Genomic DNA, 22,386 nt, shown 5'->3' on the forward strand with positions numbered 1-22,386 from the left:
ACTGCTTACTGCCTTCTCTAAATTAAATCCCAATTTCTTTCGGGAAAGGCGGGGTCGAATGAATTGTCTCGTGCGGTGTTGTAAAACCACAAACAGCCTGTAAATCAAGCAGTTGTGAGACGAGAAGAAGGGATCGTTTTCATTCAAGTCTTTTAAATCTGAATTAGGGTAAGTGGATAACACCGCAGCCTTTAAAGGCAGGTGCAGTCCAAGGGATACATCTTACATGTGCCAGTCAGTGTGTAAAGTAAATTCAAACTCACAATGTTGGCATATATACCCCATAACCTGCGGCTTTTACTTTAGCCATTAACGCATGAAAGATAATTATTTCGGCAAAATGGACTAATGTTCTAATCTATAGAGCGTCGCAGTCCCGCCCCCTACCATGGACCAGGAAATGAATCCCAATGCATTTTTCCCATAGACATTTCAAAAAGTATTTATTTAAAGACGGTTACGCCGCGGACAAAGCCAACTCGAGTCGTGACAACTCATGACAACACAAACAATATTTTGGACCAAACAAATAATTACAAAGAAGAAAAACAACAAAAAAGTAACCTGCCGTTTTTTTCTTCTTTCTAATTATTTGTTCGGCCCAAAAAATTGCGTAAACGTCTTTAAATAAATACTTTCTGAAATGTCTATGAGGAAAATGAACGGAGAATCATTTCCTGGTCCATGGTAGGGGGCGGAACTGCGACGCTCTATTCAGTAGGTAGTAATGTGAGGGGGTGAGGGTGATGCCTTCTCCGTTGTTAGCAAAATGACCAAATGCATCCCCCTTGTTAAAAGGTATTATTCATTATGCTTGGATGTAGAAACCTCCAAGCAAGTGCATGTCAAAACAAACAATATGGAGTCTGTTGGGAGCAGCTAAATCAGGCCTGTCGAACCCATTTTGGGGTGAGGGCCGCATTGGTCAAAAGGTCACTTGATGTGGGCCAGAACCAGTTGCGGACCCGTGCTCACACACGCATTCACTCATACAGCATTGTTTTTCAGTCTGTTTTCTCAGTCACTGCTATAACTACAGTATCATTCATACATATATATATAGTTTGATTGCTATATTGTATATTGTATAATCTTCACTATCAGTAGTATCATTTAGCTGCTAAATTATACTACTGATAGTGAAGATTGCAGTCAGAATGTTATTCTGTGCTCATGTGCTTTTCACAGAGAAACACAAACCTCATCAAATCAACGATTCCAATCCCTTTGGTAGTTAATATAGCAGGTGTGCAAATAGGTACTTCATGTTTATTTTCAGTTATGCTCTTTTTGTTCCGAGATGAGTTTTCTTTACCCCATTTTGGGCGGGAACCCCTTTTGGTGTTAGCATTATGTTATGCTTTAGCTATTGAAATATAGCAGATCTACAAGCTCATAGCGCGCCACCGAGTGGCGCGCTACGTGCTTGTAGGTCTGCTATTTTTGAAAAATCGTAAAATGCGGCACAAATCTTTGAATATATATATTCTTTCAGAAGACTTTTTTTTATTTCGACGTCAGGTCTTGTTGCTATACTGTACATATTGTATAATGTTCTCATTTCCATTTTGCATGTTCATGTTGTGTCCTTCAAGGACCACCCTGTTTGTAGTGTACTGCAGTGGTTCTCAGCATTCAGGTCGGAGGTCGACCCTGCATGGTTTGGGGGGGGGGGGGGGGGGGGGGGTCCCCAGATGACAGTGTAGTGACAGTTTAAGGACTTTTAAGACCTTTTTGAGGGGCGCTATAGCGCCTCATATGGCAGCCAAGTCTATGGGATTGATAATGTTTGTTTAGAGCACTAAGGACGTAAATCGTTTGCCAGGCAAGTTTATGGACTTTAATGTTTGTTTAGGGCAGTAAATTACGACGTAAGATGACATGTGGCCAATACATATACATCTAGCACACAAGTGTGATTTTTAATACCTCAACAAAAAACTAAAAATCACCCCCCGTGTGAAGTGAGGGGCGCTCTTATCATCGTACATCATCATCTCATTCCGGCCAATCATAATTCGCGTCCTCAATCTGTGTTTGTGTTACGCAATGTTTGTGTTTACACTATGACGTAAAATTGTCCATGCATTGTCAATGGGAACTTAACCCATTTAGGCCTGACGTCGAAATAAAAAAAAGTCTTCTGAAAGAATATATATAAGAATATATATAAGATTTGTGCCGCATTTTCACGATTTTTCAAAAATAGCAGACCTACAAGCTCATAGCGCGCCACTCGGTGGCGCGCTATGAGCTTGTAGATCTGCTATTTTTCAATAGCTAAAGTATAACATAATGCTTAGTTAAAACACCAAAAGGGGTTCCCGTACAGAATATGTTTGTGTAGGACAAGTTTGTGCACACACACTAAAAGCTGGACATAGGAAAAAGAAAGAAAAGGAAAAAGGACCATTATTAATGCATAATAAAGTAATCAACAAACTATAGGCCTACTATAAAAACATTTGACCAAATTGTCAAAAAATATAATAAAGAAGCACATTTTTGAGGGTCGCTATAGCCCCTCCTATACAGCTTTTGTCCCCACATGTCTTTGCCATTTACAATGAACGGAGAAATTAGGTCAAAATTCTGCTAAATATGACGTAAATTAAACATCAAAACACTAAACGTTGTTGACATTGAAGGGAAATTTTACGTTATATCATATGTAAACTAGCAAATCAGCTAACCAATCACTGGCAACAGGCATTCTGATTGGCCAGTATGAGATGATGCATGATGATGTACAATGTTAAGAGCACCCCTCACATCACACAGGTGTGATTTTTTTTTAAATTAGACGATCTACAAGCTCACAAGCTTGTAGATCTGATATTTACACAATATTTGGGGGGGGGGGGGGGGGGGGGTCATGGCCTGAAAAGGTTGAGAACTACTGTACTGTGATAACCGTGAGATAATTCTGCCTGAATAAACTCAGTCCACTGCATAAAATGTAAAGTGTACTTGTTGCTTAATTTACAGGTATAAAAAGACAAATAAAGAAGGGAAATAAGGGAGATAACTATAGATCAATCGCAATTAGAAACGCCAATGTTAGTTGTGTTTAAGACAGACTTGGGGGGGGGGGGGGGGGTGAATCAACAAATTAAAAATCCTACTGGTGGTTCTATCAATTTTAATCAAGGTGAATGACAAAAAATAAAATGGCCTAAAAATTTGCCAATTTCTTATTTTATTGTGTTACAAAAATAGGTGTTGTATAATTATTTCATGGTTTAGCCTTCCCTTAGTGAGGACTGAGGATAATAGGCTAAACTACAACTAAATTAACAGATTTTTAACATAGCCTACATGTATTCTCCACTGTCTGGGGACACAATGAGCTATTGGTTTATGTTTTTTTCTCAAAATCCAACATATGTTGTTTAAAAATAAACTAAAAAACAAAGCTCATCATGGGCACACAAAGAATCCACACTCTATCTTCTCGGACAAATTATTGTTGGTGCGTGTTAATTATTCAGAAGGATCTGGCCCTGCTGGAAACCTGAGCATAATTAAATTGCAATAAAATAACATTAGTGTCGACAGGCTATAGAAGGCGATGTAATTGACTGCTCCAGCGGTCATGGTTCAACCCACGAAACCGCGAGGTCGACTGTCATGACTCATGTCTTCCCCTTCACTTTTTTACCTGGAGATTTAATTTATCATTGTCTAATTTGTCTAGCCAGTGTAGCCACTACTGCCCCTGTCCAAGTCTCTGCGAACTATGTTTTAGTCTAATTCGTTTGGTTACATGACCAAGTCCATCTTCATTGTGAATTTGTGGCAATGGGGAATCCGACCCAATGCACCAGACGACGTCTAGTAGACGCCAAAATAATGTTTTAAGGGTGGTAAGGCTCAGTTTGGGAAAGCACCCATTTCTGAGGCTTGTACGCCATCTTGTGGCCACAGCCTGAACTGTATCTATAACAATGACTGCTATGACTGAGAATGATATCCTAATATCCTTATCCTATCCTACATGTATGTGGACTGGACACACTCGTGTACGGTGTAGGTTATTCACATTCAAATTAAATCACACACACGTACGTGTGTGCGTGCGTGCACTGCGTGTGTGAGTGACAGAGAGAGATGTTTAGCATGTAAAAGCTGCAGCATATTTGTATATTTCTATCAGCTGAGATTAACCACTGTTCATATTTACACATATGTCTCACACACACACACACACACACACACACACACACACACACACACACACACACACACACACACACACACACACACACACACACACACACACACACACACACACACACACACACACACACACACACACACACACACACACACACACACAGCTCTGTCGACACCAAATGAGGAGCTTGTATTACAACAATGCAGAGTTCTGGTGACAGTGGGTGTACATTACTGCTGTAAATCACTCAACTTGGTCATTTGTCTCGGTCATTTGTCTCTGTCTTGTCAATGGTTTTCTTACAACTTTGACACAAATGGGGCAATGTGATCTTCACCAAACTGCTTACAGGTAAATTATTGATTGTGATGAAACATGAATGAGTCAGTACTACCATTTTAACGTAATTTAATTGCTCTGCCTCATTTGCCACTTGCATGTAATTGCAGGCTATATATCTGAAAGTGTGTGACACTTGTCTCATGTCACAGTGGCAAAGTAACCAAATGCACTTTATTGCCAAGTATGAGGTTAGTAGTACTACATGTTCTGTAGTATCTGGTTCTGTGACAACCTGGAAATGAATGACAGCATTACCACAGCAGAGACACACAAGACAGGAGTCTGGAAGCCACAAGACACTCCCTGGGTTAAACTTACTGCAGGTGTAGAGCGTGCACACATGAGTCAACCAGTGCAGAGCACATGCTCGATTGCATATACAAGATTTATTTTATGCCTGCACAATGTCTCGCTGAACTGAACTGCAGTTGCTCTCCGCCCTGCTCTCATTCGATACAAACGCTATATAGGCTATATGTCATTTTATTGTCAGGGTTCCACATTCTCCCCTCCTGATAAATCTGGTTTTAGGACATGCCTAAAATCATCGTTACATGCCTATCTCATGCTACAGTATGGCAGAGTTCAAAACCTCTATATTGAAGAGCAGCCACAATAGCAAGTATTGACAGAGAACTCAGTGTACAAATGGACCCATAGGGTCAAGTCTTTTAAATGTGAATTAAAAGACTTGACCCATGTACTCCTTCTTCAGCCAGAAGTAAAGTTTGAGTAAAAATATATATATATTAGCCATTTTGCTACTTTTGACGCAAATACAATAGCAACAGAGAAATAGCATGAATCAAATGTATAGGCTATACACATAACATCATAGCATAGAAGATGACATGGGCCATTTTCTGCTATGGAACATGTTGTTTCCGATAATATCAGCCACCCGGATGAGAATGGCCCTGTATCTTCCAACTTGTCTTTTAGTGAATCAGCGTGCACTCTTTTACTGTAGCAATGTCACCAGAAGACATGCATGAATGCATACTTAGTTTAGACTAGTCATTGGTTAGACATGGGTTAAGGAAGGTTAGGTTTAGGTGTGCTGCCCCGTGGGAGGTTAGGGTAAAGCAAAGCAAAGCAAAGTTCTTTGTTTACCCAGGGTAAGTGGACTAAGCTCGAGATGCTTGTTTACAGCCACGCCCTGCTCATAGAACATTTCATGGTTGGGGTTCAATGCCTTGCTCAAGGGCACTTCAGCGGTGGTAATTTTAACATGCCGGTCCGGGGATTCGAACTGGCGACCTTCCGGTATCAAGACCGCTCCGCAAACCGTTCGGCCACCGCTGCCACAAAGGGTTAGGGTGAGGGTTTGAGATTGTAGTTGTAGGACTAATGACTGGTCTAACCAATGACTAGTCTAAACCAAAAACTGTCTAAACTAAGTACTGCACCCGAACTATTAACTTTAAACTTTTATATAACTTTGTGATTGATTATCATCAAGGCACCATCTTACCCATTATGGTCGTAGAATCTTTTGGAAGTCATGGAGCAAGGGTAAGGCCATACAGGTGTACAGGAGGACCAAGCTGGTGTCACTGCTGCTGAGATTCCCCCGGCCTGGAGTTGACATGTAACATACTCATTGTAGGAAACTGTGTCATTGTGTCACCTGAGAGAACAGAAGTACTCCCATTAATCAGATGAACCATATATCGTCCCAAATTCTGCAAAAATCCCCATTATACAAGCTCACAACAACGCGTTATGTAATCCCACTGTAATGTCTGCTCTTTATGTGTAAGGTGAGTTTGATTGATTGATTGAAATATTTATTAACAGTTTGCAGAATTACAGTACATTTCAAGCACAAACTCAATACAAAGACTGTTAACTGTGAGTGGACAACCCAATTAAGCATTACACTTGTTTACAAGAGGGTCCACCTTGTTCAATTCATCAAAACATTTAGAGACGTACAAATAGACACTTCTATATAGTCAAAGAACAGAACAGGAATTCATCATAAAGGAGGTAAAAAGGAAATATACAGTGAGGGGGAAAAGGGGTGGGCGGTGGGGGGATTCAGATTTTTACGGGGGCCAGTTTCGAATTGCAGCCGTCCGTAGGTGCCCTTTGAGAGCGGTTTTGAAGGAGTCAAGGGATTTGCATGTCTTAATGACTGTTGGTAGGGCGTTCCACATTTTGGTGGCATAGGAGCGAAAATAATGTAGTCCCTTGTTTGTGCCGAATCTGGGTTGTACATGGTTCGTTGCACTCCCTCTGGTGTTGTGGGTCAGTGTGGATGATCAGGTACATTCCTCGTTATGGGCAGCAAAGCTGTCAAGGGGCTCTTCCAGTAGGTTGATATAGCTTTGAGGCGCCAGCGAGAGGCCCTCGTTGCTCTGCTGAAAGCGCTCCCCAGTGGCTGTACACTGCACAGGTCTCTTCTGAGGGACCCTGTAAATGACAGTATCTATGCTGGAAGCTGACTGATTATCTGTGGTGTTCGAACCCAGCTGTTCAAAACCCCCGTTGACTGCCATCACACTGTGCAGCTGGCTGGGCTTGTGTAAGTGTGTCTGGCTGCTGTCATGGATAAGTGTGCATGCTGTGCCTGAGGTGGGAAGCTGACATTGACTCTCTCGTCACTGCGACGCTGAAGGGATTGTCTCAGCCCATACCGGGCCTTCTGGATATCCACAATGGCTCTCCATCATTCAAGTAGATCCAATCCAATGATGCACTCGTCCTGGATGTCGGCCAGCACTATTTTGGATCGTGGCAGTTTGTATACTACCTTTATTAGAAGGATAACCCCCTTGAGGTGCACCGTCTAGTTTTGGAGGGGGTCCAAAATCTGTCAGATCTGTTGTGTTGTTTAGAAAGGGTTTATACAATATGTGAAATGGTAATAAAAGCTTTATTTACAAAATAAGTAAATGCCACCAATTTCCAATCCAATCCAAGAAAATAAACACTTTTTTTGTACCAGGTCACACAACTTGCTCATAAAGCCATTGAACCTGCATGGGGTGCCTGTTAAGTTGCTGTTGACTTAGCCTAATATTTAGACTATCGTAGATGTATTTATCGATTCTGTCATGATGTCAGAATCGATAAATACATCTACGAGAGTCTAAATCTTAGGCTACTGTTGACTGGTCCATGGGCAGTGGACTCTGTAGGCAACATGGTCTGGAATCTGGACCATTAAGTCCAACATAACAACAGGCCATGTTTTGTTCACACATCCAATGATTAATTTGCCCTTTTGGGCCGCATAGTAGCACAAACAATGACAAACCGAGAATCATCACATCTAAACAAGTTGCCTACCTTTAGCATCTACTTCTTGACTTCTGTACAGATGGTGTTGCAAACAGTCAGTATGTTATATTTTCAGAGAATGTTGGTGTAATTTGTACAAAATGTATGCCCCATATAGACACTTGTGGCCTGCCATCTTGATGTAACTCAACCAATTAAGTGTGCGTGGCACAAGATCTAAGAACGATTGTGTTGATAGAGTTATGGGACTACCTTACAAATAGAAAGAATCAAATGCACTCAGCGAGTGCGTCTCACAGGCTCTCTGTTTCTTAGCGGAACCTTCTTTCGCGGTTGTTGTTTCACCTTTTGCGGGACTATTTTCGCGGGTGGACACGCTGTGTGCACTGTGCAACTTCCACCCCTTCAACTGCCTTATTGTTTTCTGATAGCTTTGGTAGCGATGTGATCCAACGAAAGCCCCCCCAAAAAACCTAACGGCACGCTTCGATGTGTTCTTGATTTTCTACGGCCAACGTAAACAATGAATTTGCGGGCGAGGGACGAGACACCGTTGATTAAGTTGGAAGGATGTAGCGCTTGAGTCTAAGATAAGCTAACGTTAGCCGAGTTGCTAACGTAGCGTTGGTAACAACAAGTCAACAACATAATGATGGGAATTGGGGATCACTGTGTAACGACCAACTAAACAACGGATCGGGCTGTTTTGCTCGCTGCCTGTCGTGGATCATCTTGTCTGGGTATCGAGCTACACCACGGCCGCCCAGGCGAAATTTACGGAGAAAGTCCTGGTTATTTTGAAAGGGTGAGTGGTACATACAGTGTCAAATCTCTGAGTGTTCATTTAGCTCGAGTTGGAAGTTGGAACCAGCTTGTCCTACTATCTCTGATCAAACAGTGATTTCTTTACATGTATTTTACAGGTATTTTGTTGTCAGTTTTAGAGATGCTGTTGCCAAATGTAATTTACCTTTCATTTGGTTTCAGAATAAAGATGCCACTTTAACTCACGTTGAATTGCCATTTCAGTGTTGGCCCCCGGCAACTGACACTCTTTCAAATGGGCGAAGAAAAGCCAGACACGTTGGACTTCGTCAAGGATTTCCAGGAGTATCTCAGCCAGCAAACTCAACATGTGAACATGATCTCAGGTTCTGTGAGTGGCGTTAAAGAGGCAGGCGGGTTGCCAGCAGGTAAACTGCTCAGTTGGCTGCGTTTTTAACCACATCAGGTCATATTATCGCCTTCAGTAAGTACACCTGTAACTGTATATGGAATAGCACTTTGCGAGGCACCAAAATCACGCAGTGTTGAGTTGACAGCGGTTGTTGTCACAATCTATATCATGATTCCAGGTTTTAGTTAATTTCTTGACAAAGTAATAGAAGTACACTTTTAAAGCAAGCAGTTACCATTTCACTGCCGATTCTGTCGTGGGTATATTGCACTATGAATAAAACTCATTTAGATTGTTAAATTATGAACATATTGTGTAGAAAGTAAAAATATCAATTACACGTGTGAAAATTACTTACCGTATTTGGATTAATTATGATTATAATTATACTATTCAAGAATTGAATCCCAACTGCCCTCATTTGAAGACTTTCCTCTTTTGTTAGTGCATAAATGAAACATAAATTACTTGTTAAATAAAATAATGTATCCTATCCAGCTATTTAGACTTTAGAGAATATGACATGACTGCATTTCTTGCTTACATGCATACCCATTTAAAATGACTCTCCTACTTGGCATCAATCTGTCATCAGATGATGATCAATGTCTGGCCGTTGTTTCTATGAACAGATTGCAGGCAGAATGGTCTGGACCACCCCTCTGTGGACATGTCCCTGGAGGACAGCTCAGGGATTCTGGTGGACGGTTTCGAGAGGACTTATGATGGAAAGCTCAAGTGTCGCTACTGCAACTATGCCACCAGAGGCACGGCACGTCTCATTGAGCACATCCGTATTCATACAGGTGAGGGTGAACATTATACAATGATGCCGTGTGTCCTCTTTCTGAAAGCAAATGCATATTTCTGGTTTATGACTCGCGCTGTCCAATAATACCAACATGGTTTTGAGATTTTCGCCCACTGACATAACTGTCCCTGTAAATGTTTGTGTTCCTCCATAGGAGAGAAACCCCACCGCTGTCACCTATGTCCCTTTGCCTCTGCCTATGAGCGCCACCTGGAGGCCCACATGCGTTCGCATACGGGCGAGAAGCCTTACAAGTGTGAGCTGTGTTCCTTCCGCTGTAGTGACCGCAGCAACCTGTCACACCACCGCCGGCGGCGACACAAGCTGCTGCCCATGAAGGGCGCTCGCTCGCTCTCCCATAAGAAGATGCTGAGCGTCCTGCAGAAGAAGGCTACCTCACTGGGCTACAGCCGCAGGCTCCTTATCAACTTCACTCCCCCATCCATGGTGGTGCACAAAGCCGACAACATCAACGACTTCTCTCACGAGCTGCCCCACCTGCGCCAGGCAGCGTACGAAGACCAGGGCACCGCAGCCGAGGACGGGAGCTCCCGGGAAGAACACCATCACCATCATCATGACCTAGTCATGGAAAACCCGCTGAACCAGCTGTCTACTTTGGCCGGCCAATTGGCGAGCCTCCCCTCTGACGTGCAGGCCCCCGCCCAGCCCAGACCTATATCTCCCGGAGCCGAGTCTATAGTGGACGAGAAGCCATTCCTCATCCAGCTGCCTCATCCGGCCACAGCCCCCGTGGTCGTCTCGTCCAGTGTGACCCACGCGCCCTCTTCTTCCCCCGTCACCTCAGAGCCAAGGCCCCCTCCCCACAGTAGCTACAGCCCCGGGGGAGGACCCTGTAGCGAGCACAGCGGTCGCACCAGTACTCCCAGTATCACCAACAGCCAGCCCAGCACCCCGGCCCCAGGTCTGCCGTTGCCGCACCATGACCCCCAGGTTTTGCTCCACTGCCTGCACTGTGACATCTACTTCCCCGATAACATCCTCTGCACCATCCACATGGGCTGTCATGGCTACGAGAACCCTTTCCAGTGCAACATCTGCGGCCACAGGTGCAAGAACAAGTATGATTTTGCCTGTCACTTCGCTCGGGGGCAGCACAAGTAGAGACTGGATATGTAAACGATTCAAAGGACCATAAATGGAACAGCGCTTGGTTTTATTTAACACATTTCACGTTGATTTTATTTATTGCTTCATAACTTTATTATACCGGCCTTGATGTAGCCTAGCCTTTTTAGATGCGTGTACTCACTTTGATTCAGAGGCAGGGAGAATTGTGGAAAATGTCACCGTGAAGGTTTTAGTTTGCACAGTTTAAAGTGCCCATACAAGTGTATGAAAAAGGGATGTAGTTGCAGTATATATGTCTTAACGGTTTTAATTATGAGCATTCCTCGAGTAATAGAGCCTTACCTAAATCATTTCAGAGTGCTTGGTGCATTACTAATCTTTCTTTTCAGTGCCTGACATGTTCACCTGCTCTTGTGTCCTAGCTAGGAAGGATTATATATAAAGATGGGTGGTATTGTGATATCTCCTCCCTGCCGTAATTAGATTGGTACAGAGCCATAAAACGGCTATTGTAGCTTCCAGTTGTAGCTGTGACAGCTTCCAAAATTCTACTCCATGAATGCTGCTAAGAAACTTCAATGCCAGCTGACTTTTACAATACTGGTGTGGCACCCGTTTAGAAATGTGGCCAAATTCAGTTACTCTGGGTTGGTCTAAAGGTACATGGTACATGGAATTGTTTTTTTGTGAACTTCTATTGTTTGTGAAGGTCCTCCTCACTACTAGGTGCCCTTCAATTAGCAGCACCAAAGCAACTTGACACCCATTTTGCTGAAGGGGTTTTATTGAAAAGAAAGCATTGCCTTTTAAATACTGTGTCAAGTTCTGACCTTTTGATGTTGTAACGGGTCACTTTGATATTCAATTATGTCCACTTTTAGAGCAGTGTCGCCGTGTTTTTTTGTGTCTCCTGTGAACACTGTTTTGTTCAGAATTGCCAAGTAGCACCAGTGATGCCATGTGTTAGCCTTTTGTGATAACCTGCCTTGAGATGCCTCCAATTGTATGGTATGGATCTCAATGCTTTTTATTCTGAATATTTACTGAGTATTGTATTCTGAGTGATGGGATAGATGTTCAATGGAATGTGTTGAGGCACAGATTGCTGCCATAGCGAGGTGTGTTCATTATGTCGGATGCTGTCACGTCTGTTGCTTAGCAACGTGTGTGTGGAAAACATAGTTACTGTTTCTAGGACCAACTGATCCTTCGTTACCCATGCTTAGTAGTGATACAAGAGGAGTCCACCCATACCAAATGGAAATTAATATATTTCAATTCAAAATATACAAAAATTGGCCAATAATAATAATAATGTATGAGAGAAAATAAATGTTGCGGGGGCCAATCTATAAAAATATACTGATAATATATTTCCAGGGTCCAAAATGTATTTTCAAATGTTTGGCCAATTATTGTATATTCTTTAAAAAAAAAGTGATATATATATATATATATATATACAGTATATAGGTATCCAGTATGGGCAATTGCGATGGCCTTACATTGTGTCCGTGTGTGTTGTAGGCGCTTGAACGATGAAGTTTTAAGCGTTTTTTTGGCGATGACTCCTCATGATGACAAATCATTTTGTGAGATGAATTAATATGAACTAATTTATAAGTAAAGTGTTTTCTAACTGATCAGCTCCTTGTCTTCAAGTGGTCTCTTTCCTCCTTGTCCATGCTTTGTACTATATTTCGGAACTTTGTTAAATACTCAGATTACATAATGATACATCAGTCCAGTATTTGTTCTGCTCTATAGAAATTAGCTGAAAGCAAGAGATCAATTCACTGAAAGATTCTGAAGCTCATAAAAATTCAAACTAACATTCAATGGAGTATAAATCAAATAATTCAGCCTACTATTGCCCATGTTAATGTACTATATTCAGAAGTATAGCTAGAATATTGGTAGCTAGAATATTTATCAAAACAAACCGTTTTATTGAATTGTGACAAAATACAATAACACAATTTTGACATATTGCCAAATGGGTTTGCAACATCCAACTGATTTGGGAGAGCAGACCAACCGCATTCTACAACTGAAACTTATTGCAAAGTTATTATGCGTCTTCTTGCCATCTACTGTACATTGAAACCAGAGTCTTTTGATGATGCATTTATTTGTTGCTGATAAGAGGTTACAAAGGAGAGCAGATAGCAGAAATGCCACAAGGAGAAGAATAGCAAGAGCACTAATGATTAGAAAAGATTAAGCTGGTCATTGATTTTTCAGCTTAAGCCTTGATCTCCTCCTTGGACGTCGATTCATCCTGTTCCTCAGTATCTGGTGATGAAAGAAAACATTAATCATTAATTAATCATTCTTAGTAATGTTTCTTTTCTTTTTTTTTCTCATGGCATGTTAATACTAGAGTCGACAAACCACCTTATTGTGCCTAATAGTAACCTATTTGCGAACGCAATGAGCACTAACTATGAGACCTAGCAGAACATGTCTGTGTGTGTCTGTCTGTCTGTGTCACGCTGTAACACCACCCGCCCGCCACCAGAGGGCGCAGCTGTATCACACACAAAAAACACACACACAAAACTTAACTTAAAAAAAACGTATAAAGAAAAAACTTTAAAAAGAAATTACAAAAAAAAAAAAACTTAATAGAAAACAAACAAACAAAAAAAACACGCACGCACACATACACACACAAAACAAACTTCACTTAAAAAAACACTTAAAAAATAAAATAATAAAAAAAAAAGAGAACTTAAAAAAAACCTTAAAAAAGTACGTAATTTATTCTAATTGTTGTTATTGCAATTTACGAGCTGCGTTCGCTTCCCGCGTTCACGCGTCTTACTTGTACTTTGACTATCTGCACCGAGGTACAAATGGCCTCTGACCTTTCAGCTGGAATGGACCCAGGACCATAGTGTGGCTGTCATGGTCTGACGTCAGGTCCCGGGCCATGCGGCTGCGGCAACCGCGACGGCAGCGGGAACTCTGGTCAGAGGCCGGGCAGATGAGGACTCTGCACTGCAAATACACCATCTCATGGGCTCGCAGAAACTTGAAGGATTTGAAGCTGAAACGGGCGAAGCTATAGGAACCAGCCGTGAAGTCATGGTAGGAGTTGTCCCTGGCACATCTTAAAGGAGAAAACAGAGCCAATGTTACAGGATGACATTGGAAGTTTGAACTTCCAATGTCTTTTAGTCAATCAATATGTCCTCTCTTTTACAATAGCAATGTCTTCAGAAGACATGCAGGTCTTTCATCGTAGCATACTAGCATTGATAGATTAGCGGCATCTTTGAACCTCATGAATACTAGAACACTCGCCTGAAAACACAGGCCCCCCGGGCGTACATCCGGCGGAACTGCTCAGCATGGTATTCCTAAACGTAACCTCAGTAAACTATGCTTAAATGGTTAAACCTTACCGTATTCCTAACCTTAATTTGCTTCTACGGGCCGACGGCGTGGAACAAACTCCCACTGTACCTTCGACAGGCAGCCTCTGTAGACATTTTTAAAGCACAGCTCAAGACCCACTTCTACAACACCCTTGCTTTTAATTGATTTGTTTTTTGTTTTTTTAATATTTTGTTATTCATGTCCTCACTGTATTGCATTACTGCTCTTGTTTTTTAATGTTTATGCCTTGCTTTTCTTTTCTTTTTTTTCCCTCTCCATTGCTCTGTAAAGCACTTTGAGCTGCATTTCATGTCATGAAAGGTGCTATACAAATAAAGTTTTATTATTATTATTATTATTATTAATTTAATCTGAGTTTAATTCTCTGTAAAACAAGAACCGCCCCACTGAGCAGACGGCATGAGGTCGGCGTAAAAAAAACCCGAGGGCGAGCGTGTTTAAAGGCAAGCGTTCCAGTTACCATTCGGATCACTGCACCCTCTTACCCATTACGGACAAGGTCGTAGGCTCTGCTTTGGAAGTCATGGGGCGAGGGTGAGGCCACGCAGGTGTACGGGAAGATGACCAGGCCAATGTCGCTGCCGCTTGTCAAATTCACTTGGACATACACGTTCTGATTTAGAGCCACCTTGTATGGAAACTCTGTCACCTGAGAGAACAGAAATGGAAAACAGTTTTTTTTCTTCATTAACACTCAGTGCCACGTGACGCCTTTGGACGCCTTTCCCGTGACGCCCTCATTGCCAATGGCGCCTTTGGACGCCTTTTTGAAAAAAACAAACAAATGTTTGTGGTTGCACCACTCAAGTGGTGCAACCACTCAATACCACTCACATTATTGTGCACCACTCAATAATGTGAAAAAACTGAAAACCAATCAAAAAATAACAACAATGACAAAATAAGAAAACGCCACTGACTTCCAATACATTTAGAAAGGAAAGAAACACGTTTTGCACCTGGTCACTGGAATTGAAGCTCCTGTAGAAAGCCATGCTGCCATTGAACCTGCCGGTTCCTGTAAAGTTGCCGTTGACCGGCTCATGGACTCTGTACACGGTCTGGACCATCATGTCCGGCTCCATCCCACAGGCCGCGTTCAACCTGAAGTAAGACTGGCGTGTGATCTCACCATAGCTGGAGGTGTAGGCTCGGACGGCGTTGGTGTACACCATTTTGGCACCATTTTCAACCTGTTGGTGGACAAAAACAACTCAAATTACATCCGTCCGTATGTCAACAATCTGGAGAATGATCATGAAGTATTTTGACCTGAGATAAGATTCTAAAAATGTCTTCTACATCCTGACAGTTTTCTGAAAAAGCTATGTTTCTATGTCAGTGGTTCTTCGATTTTTCAAAAATAGCAGACCTACAAGCTCGTAGCGCGCCACTTGGTGGCGCGCTATGAGCTTGTAGATCTGCTATTTTTCAATAGCTAAAGCATAACATAATGCTAACACCAAAAGGGGTTCCCGCCCAAAATGGGTTACAACAGATGAGCGTTGAGCGGTGCCAGTGACAGACCGCCCACACAGTAAAGCCTCAGTGTTAATGTATCCATTTGTAGTGTAGACATATAACCAAATGGCAGACAATTGCACGAGTCCCTCCGATCCGAGTCCGAGTCGAGTAGCAAGTCATTTGGTCCAAGTCTCAAGCAAGTCTCAAGTTTTTCTGTTGTGGGCAAGTCAAGTCAAGTCGAGTCACAAAGTTGTGTCAAGTCGGGTCGAGTCACAAGGTTGTCGAGTCAAGTCGGGTCGAGTCACAAGGTTATGTCAAGTCAAGTCGGGTCGAGTCACAAGGTTGTCGAGTCAAGTCGGGTCGAGTCACAAGGTTGTCGAGTCAAGTCGGGTCGAGTCACAAGGTTATGTCAAGTCAAGTCGGGTCGAGTCACAAGATTGTCGAGTCAAGTCGGGTCGAGTCACAAGGTTGTCGAGTCAAGTCGGGTCGAGTCACAAGGTTATGTCAAGTCAAGTCGAGTCACAAGATTGTCGAGTACTGTACTGTACTGTACTGTACTGTACTGTACTGTACTGTACTGTACTGTACTGTACTGTACTGTACAAGCTCTCCTCCCTGGCCTCTGTCTGTGTGTTAGGCTGCACAACAGTGACACTTGATGGTGGTGACAATAATTATGCTATTTCCGTGCTCGGATACAGGGACACAGGGACACACACAAGTCACACATAGCTGTCTATAGTGGTTGCACCACTCAAAAAACAGGAAAAGAACACTTATGCCAATATCAAACTTATGCCAATTACAATATGTAAAATCACAATATCCAGTCTAATTATATGAATATAATACTGATGCCCTGCCCATGCACAGACAGGCCTAAAGCAAGTACAAAAATAATACAAAATAAAATAATAATAATAATAATAATAATATATTATTATTATTATTATTATTATTATTATGACAATTAAAAAGGAAAAATAAAGAAATAAGACTTTCCCATTCAGACACAGAAGTACAGGCCTGTGTCTGCATTAAATTGTCTTAAGGAAAAAAGAAATCATGTCACTCACTGCCACACATTTTGTCTCAGTTCATTTTAAGCTCTGTATAGGAAATCAAAATGTTCTGTTGTAGTGTAGTTTGTTAAAGACGTTGGGAAGCTTAACGATGTTTAATTGACTACAGGCGATAGAGTGAGAGACAACGCGACCGCCTCGTCAACTCCCCATGTTCAGCTGTGGATGTTTTTCTTTTCCTTTTTTTTTTTGATGATCACAACTTAAGTTAGCGTCTTGTGTTGTTGTTGTTGTTGTTGTTGTTGGAAGCTGTTGCTGAATTAAGGACTTTTCAAATGGAATAATTTATTTGGAACAATAAAACAAGACAGGTAAGAGGAAAGTAGGAAAGGAAGTTTGCACCCGACGGACAAGCTTATTGTTCAACTGTGTAAAACATGCGTGACCCAACATGATTACATGAAACCTGCATTTATAACCAGCGCTGCACATCATTATTTTGAAATGTCCTACACAGATAAAATGAATTACTCACCTACTGCTGCAGGTTCCATGTTTAAATAAAGTAATTCCAGTGTTGTTCAAGTGACAGATGCATGGTTTTCACATTGTATTGTATTGTAAATATGGTTGCGTTTAGCGACTAGCACTATGACAGGAGCACCGTAAACTTTGGGAAAGTGTCATAGTAGCTTGTTTACAACTGAAACAGACTTCCTGTGCTCTGACTTCCTCTTCAAAATAAGAGTCACGTGTAAAGATTAGTCAACACTAGTTTTATTTCTAAGTCTACTTACAGGACATAACATCATATTTGAGTTCCTTTTGAATACCTGTCAGATTCTCTACATATAACTGTCGCAGCTCTTGGTGCGCAAATGCGCCTTGCATCCTTTGCAAAGGACTAAGTTGTCCGAGTCAGCTTGTCTCAAGTCGAGTCGAGTCTGGAGTCATTGTCTTCCAAGTCAAGTCGAGTCTCAAGTTTTTACCCTTGAAGTCCAAGTCGAGTTGCAAGTCGTCAAATCAATGACTCGAGTCGGACTCGAGTCGAGTCATCATGACTCGAGTCCAATACTCTGCCAAATGGACCCTTATGGGTCCACTTGGTTCCATTTGTATAGTCTCAGGGTTAAATTAACATTGTAACTTACCTTGAGCTCGGTGCCACAGGCGTTTAACGGGAAGTCAAACACCACTTGGGTATTGGTGTATCTAGGTCTGCAATACTGGCCGACTTGGTCGTTCAAATAGAGGCTGTAGCCATCATAGCCCACAGAGTTCAGGTATGATCTCTCAACCACAATGTTCATGTTTCCTGAAGAACAGTCCACACGACCTGACAATGCAAAGTGTGTGCAAGTTCTTGTTGTCGATTACTTAGCTTTTGTTTCTTTAAGATTATTCATAGGCTATAAGACAGCGAATTTCAACTGTGAACGAACTGGGGTTGTGAATGTGATTATATTGTCACGTGATTGACTTTTTAAGTAAATACAAAGATTTGTACAAAGACATGTAGAAATTAATCCAGTTCAGGGCAAATATCCTGGTAAACTACAGTAACATACATACAGCAAGATGTACCTTTAGAGATAGGCTGAGAAACGCTTGTGAACTCAGCATTGAACCCTCTGTCAACAACAGAGCTATCTGTCCTGAACACCACGGTCATGTACCGTGAGGAGGATTCGATGGATTCGTTTTGAGTGTGACAAACTCTGCCCAGGTACGGTGAGTTGACAGATGGCCCATCATAGATGTCAATCGAGTCGCAGTTGCAGTTAGAGCAGATCTCCAAACTGGGTGCAAAAAATAATATCTATAAGAATATCTAGTATACTAACACCCTACATCACCAGAGAGCAACAGATTCAAGTCATGAAACGTGATATGTTCAATAGTTAAAATGTAAAGTTGTTTTGGATCATCAACTTAAAGGGGAAAACCACCCATTTTCAACATTTTACTATGTCATTAATATACCTTAGAGCTGTTGTGTGGAAATAATAAAAAAGTCCTCCCATTTTGTGTTTCCTAGAACTGTAATTATGAAAATAATCATTAACATGGTGAAACACATCTTGATGACATCATCAAGATGTGTTTCACCATGTTAATGATGTTTTTCAGACCTCTAGTCTAACAGCTCTAAGGTACATTAATGACATAGTAAAATGTTGAAAATGAGTGGAATGCCCCTTTAAAGAAAACAGTGATCCTCACTCAAGGTCGGTGAAGGACAGGGAGACAGTTTCTCTGTAGTCAGCAGTTAGCTTCCAAGTACAGTTAGCGTTGTTGTAGTATTGGCTTGGGTAGTTGGGGCTGGAGAAGGTCCCATTGCCATACAGGGAGCCTCCACAGTACGGTGCTGAGAGGGGGGGAAAGGAGTCATGTCAGTCATCACCAGCTGAAGCCATTTTGTGGTTAACATTGCATAAATATTGACACAATTGACAATAATTTCAAGTACTTAGGAAAATATTAATGGAGATAAAATGTAAAATAAATACCTGATGTAGGGGGTTGCGCAGTGGCGTTACCGCAGTGAGCTATATGAATGAGAGATGCAAATATATTGATCATTAACTGACATGAACACACTAGGTACGACGGTACGTTTTAGTCTAAAATATAAAATATTTTATTTAAAAATGAGTAATGATATGTAAATAAAAGTGTGTAAAAAGGCGTCTCCTGGGCCTGGGCCGGCCGAGCGGTCCGGGCACCTAGGCTGGTAATCCAGCCTGACAGCGTGACGCGGGTTCGAGTCCCGATCCCGACAACCTTTGCTGCATGTCTTCCCATCTCTCTCCCCCTTTCCTGTCAAACTACTGTTAGTCTATCAATAAAAGGCAAAAAGACCCCCAGCCCCCCCCCAAAAAGAAATTATAAAAAAGTGTCTCTTCAAATAATCCTTATTTGCATTGCAAAGTTCCAGGGTCTGTAACTAAACACAGTTCACGACGAGTCCGTGCCTTTGGATATAAAAAGCCTAACGGTTGGGCAGATAACTGTCAATGAATCAACTAATTTGACTAAATTCAATCCAAATAAGTCCATCCTTACATTGCTCTCTACCTTGCTGTTGTCTAACATACACATTCTTGGTGTCTTACCGTGTGAATTCTATATAATTAACCATTATCCTATGCTAGGGAGTACCGATATGCAGTATAACGGCAGCATACATTGATTGGGAACATTGCTTTTCTACTATAATAATAATTATCATGTAATGGAAGACAGCTGTTTATGATTCTGTGATTTGTTTTATTATTAGATACTGTATAACAAATGTATAGGCCTCGGTTCCTTCATGACTCCCACAAAAATGTTGTTGCAATCAATCAGCATTCCTAAAGTGTGTAAATAACCGTCTAACATTAGCTCGCTGAGTGACATGTTCCAATGCTGTTACTGAACATCAGCACTGATGGAATGCCTCTTGTCCAATCAAATTAACTGCTGTAAAAACTGAGACAACATGCTTTTCTTCCCTCAGTCATGAACAACAACACGGTCAATGTCAAGTGAGTGGAGACAAGGCAGAGTGCATCAATGCCGTTGATTTGATGGACCTGACACTTACTGTAGTAGTCATAGCAACAGTTGCCATAGTACCGACAGGAGCTGGAACAGGAGCAGTTTCCCATGTTGTTGCCACAGTTGTAGCGACATGAGGGTCGGGCTGAGGGAGACACCTCTGAGGGAGACAGGAGCATAAGTATGGTAACACTTAACACCTCATTCACTTGTGCTTCTAGGACAATGATATAAACTAAAACTATAATGAAATACCTGTGGTAGGGGGTCGTGGTCGTGCAGTGGTGGCTTGGCAGTGAGCTATATGAACGAGAGATGCAAATAATAGTGGTCATTACCTGACCCAAATACACTAATTGCATCCTGTGTCTAAAATATAAATTGAGACAACATGCTATTCGTCCTACAGTAAGAAGGGACCTGGTACTTACTGTTGTAGTCATAGCAACAGTTGCCATAGTACCGACAGGACCTGGAACAGGAGCAGTTTCCCATGTTGTTGCCACAGTTGTAGCGACATGAGGGTCGATAAATGCTTGTGAACTCAGCATTGAACCCTCTGTCAACAACAGAGCTATCTGTCCTGAACACCACAGTCATGTACCGTGAGGAGGATTGGAAGGATGAATTCTGAGGGTTTTGAGGGTGACAAACTCTGCCCAGGTACGGTGAGTTGACAGATGGCCCATCATAGATGGAAATCGAGTCGCAGTTGCAGCAGTTCTCCAAACTGGGTGCAAAAAAGAATATCGATAAGAATATCTAGTACACCCAACATAATCAGAGAGCAACAGCTAGATTCAAGTCATGAAAAGTGATATGTTCAATAGTTCAAATGTAAAGTTGTTTTGGAATTGTTATCATCAACTTCAAGAAAACAGTGATCCTCACTCAATGTCGGTGAAGGACAGGGAGACAGTTTCTCTGTAGTTAGCAGTTAGCTTCCAAATACAGTTAGCGTTGTTGTAGTATTGGCTTGGGTAGTTGGGGCTGGAGAAGTTCCCATTGCCATACAGGGAGCCTCCACAGTACGGTGCTGAGAGGGGGGGGGAAGGAGTCTCATCAGTCATCACCAGCTGAAGCCATTTTGTGGTTCACATTGCATTTAGGAAAATATTAATGGAGATGGAGATAAAATATTAATACCTGATGTAGCAGGTTGTCCAGTGGTGGCTTGGCACTGAGCTATATGAATGAGAGATGGAAATATAGTGGTCATTACCTGACAATACACTAATTGTCTAAAATATAAATTGAGACAACATGCTATTCGTCCTACAGTCCTGAACAACAAGTGAAGGGACCTGGTACTTACTGTTGTAGTCATAGCAACAGTTGCCATAGTACTGACAGGAGCTGGAACAGGAGCAGCTTCCCAGGTTGTAGCCACAGTTGTAGCGACATGAGGGTCGATCTGAGGGAGACAGGACAGGAGCATAATTATTGTAACACTTAACAACTCATTCACTTGTACTTCTAGGACAATGATATGAACTAAAACTATATGTAAATACCTGGGGTAGTGGGTCGTGGTCGTGCAGTGGTGGCTTGGCAGTGAGCTATATGAATGACAGATGCAATATAGTGGTCATTACCTGACCCAAACACACTAATTACTTGAGCGAGCAGAGAGGCGCAAGTACTGTTTTCGGCTGCGTATGTCGCTGACACCCTCGGCCAGTCTGGGATTGTGATTTTTTGGTGGCGTCGCTGATCGGCCAATCCAATCAGGGATTGTGTATTTTTGGTGGCGTCGCTGATCGGCCAATCCAATCAGGGATTGTGTCTTTTTACTGCCGTCGCTTGGCCAATCAGAGCGCAAGTTGGCAGCTTGCTGCGTATGTCGGTGGCCCCCTCGACCAATTGGATTGGCTCCGTATGTTGGTGTCGTCACTCGGCCAATCAGGGATTGGCTGATGACGTAATTATGTATGTTTGTGTAAAAACTGACATATGTGGATGACGTAACCAAATTGAGTTTCAAATTATATATAGGGAAGGTAAAATATTTAGAATCATTGTAATGGATATCTCGAACGGATTCATATAGACATAATTCAGATGTTTCAGTAACTTCATTGGAGTCTGTTTATACCAAATTAAA

The 22,386-nt window shown here is 42.0% G+C and overlaps 3 protein-coding genes across 7 annotated transcripts in view; 1 reads left to right on the forward strand and 2 right to left on the reverse strand.

The window, feature by feature from the left end:
- The first annotated feature begins 8,077 nt into the window (after positions 1 to 8,077).
- ikzf5 (IKAROS family zinc finger 5) lies at positions 8,078 to 12,496 on the forward strand. 4 transcript variants are annotated; one of them, XM_079511713.1, is made up of 4 exons: positions 8,078 to 8,573; positions 8,756 to 8,961; positions 9,578 to 9,751; positions 9,911 to 12,496. In XM_079511713.1, exons 2-4 carry the CDS (start codon positions 8,829 to 8,831, stop codon positions 10,879 to 10,881), a joined length of 1,278 nt encoding a protein of 425 aa, XP_079367839.1. In that variant the 5' UTR covers positions 8,078 to 8,573; positions 8,756 to 8,828; the 3' UTR covers positions 10,882 to 12,496. The 4 variants fall into 4 exon arrangements, with proteins under 4 accessions (XP_079367839.1, XP_079367838.1, XP_079367840.1 ...); XM_079511712.1 differs by having other exon boundaries at positions 8,798 to 8,961; XM_079511714.1 differs by lacking the exon at positions 8,078 to 8,573 and having other exon boundaries at positions 8,828 to 8,961; positions 9,541 to 9,751.
- A 471-nt stretch (positions 12,497 to 12,967) lies between these two features.
- Positions 12,968 to 18,510, reverse strand: LOC306930673 (CUB and zona pellucida-like domain-containing protein 1). 2 transcript variants are annotated; one of them, XM_079511761.1, is made up of 6 exons: positions 18,324 to 18,510; positions 17,891 to 18,075; positions 15,213 to 15,446; positions 14,739 to 14,902; positions 13,719 to 13,963; positions 12,968 to 13,143 (listed from the first exon to the last, which is right to left on the reverse strand). In XM_079511761.1, exons 1-6 carry the CDS (start codon positions 18,409 to 18,411, stop codon positions 13,094 to 13,096), a joined length of 966 nt encoding a protein of 321 aa, XP_079367887.1. In that variant the 5' UTR covers positions 18,412 to 18,510; the 3' UTR covers positions 12,968 to 13,093. The 2 variants fall into 2 exon arrangements, with proteins under 2 accessions (XP_079367887.1, XP_079367888.1); XM_079511762.1 differs by lacking the exons at positions 17,891 to 18,075; positions 18,324 to 18,510 and adding an exon at positions 17,275 to 17,608.
- Positions 18,511 to 21,169: 2,659 nt separating this feature from the next.
- Positions 21,170 to 22,386, reverse strand: part of LOC306931458 (uncharacterized protein) — a gene marked incomplete at both ends in the record, with an annotated part of 13,244 nt that continues 12,027 nt past the window's right edge. The window contains 2 exons of the mRNA XM_079512860.1: positions 21,170 to 21,318; positions 21,598 to 21,696. Coding sequence (XP_079368986.1) covers positions 21,170 to 21,318; positions 21,598 to 21,696 — 248 coding nt within the window. The remainder of the gene's footprint in view (positions 21,319 to 21,597; positions 21,697 to 22,386) is intronic.

This window comes from Electrona antarctica, assembly GCF_951216825.1.
Source record: "Electrona antarctica genome assembly, chromosome: 10".
NCBI classification, from domain to species: Eukaryota; Metazoa; Chordata; class Actinopteri; order Myctophiformes; family Myctophidae; genus Electrona; species Electrona antarctica.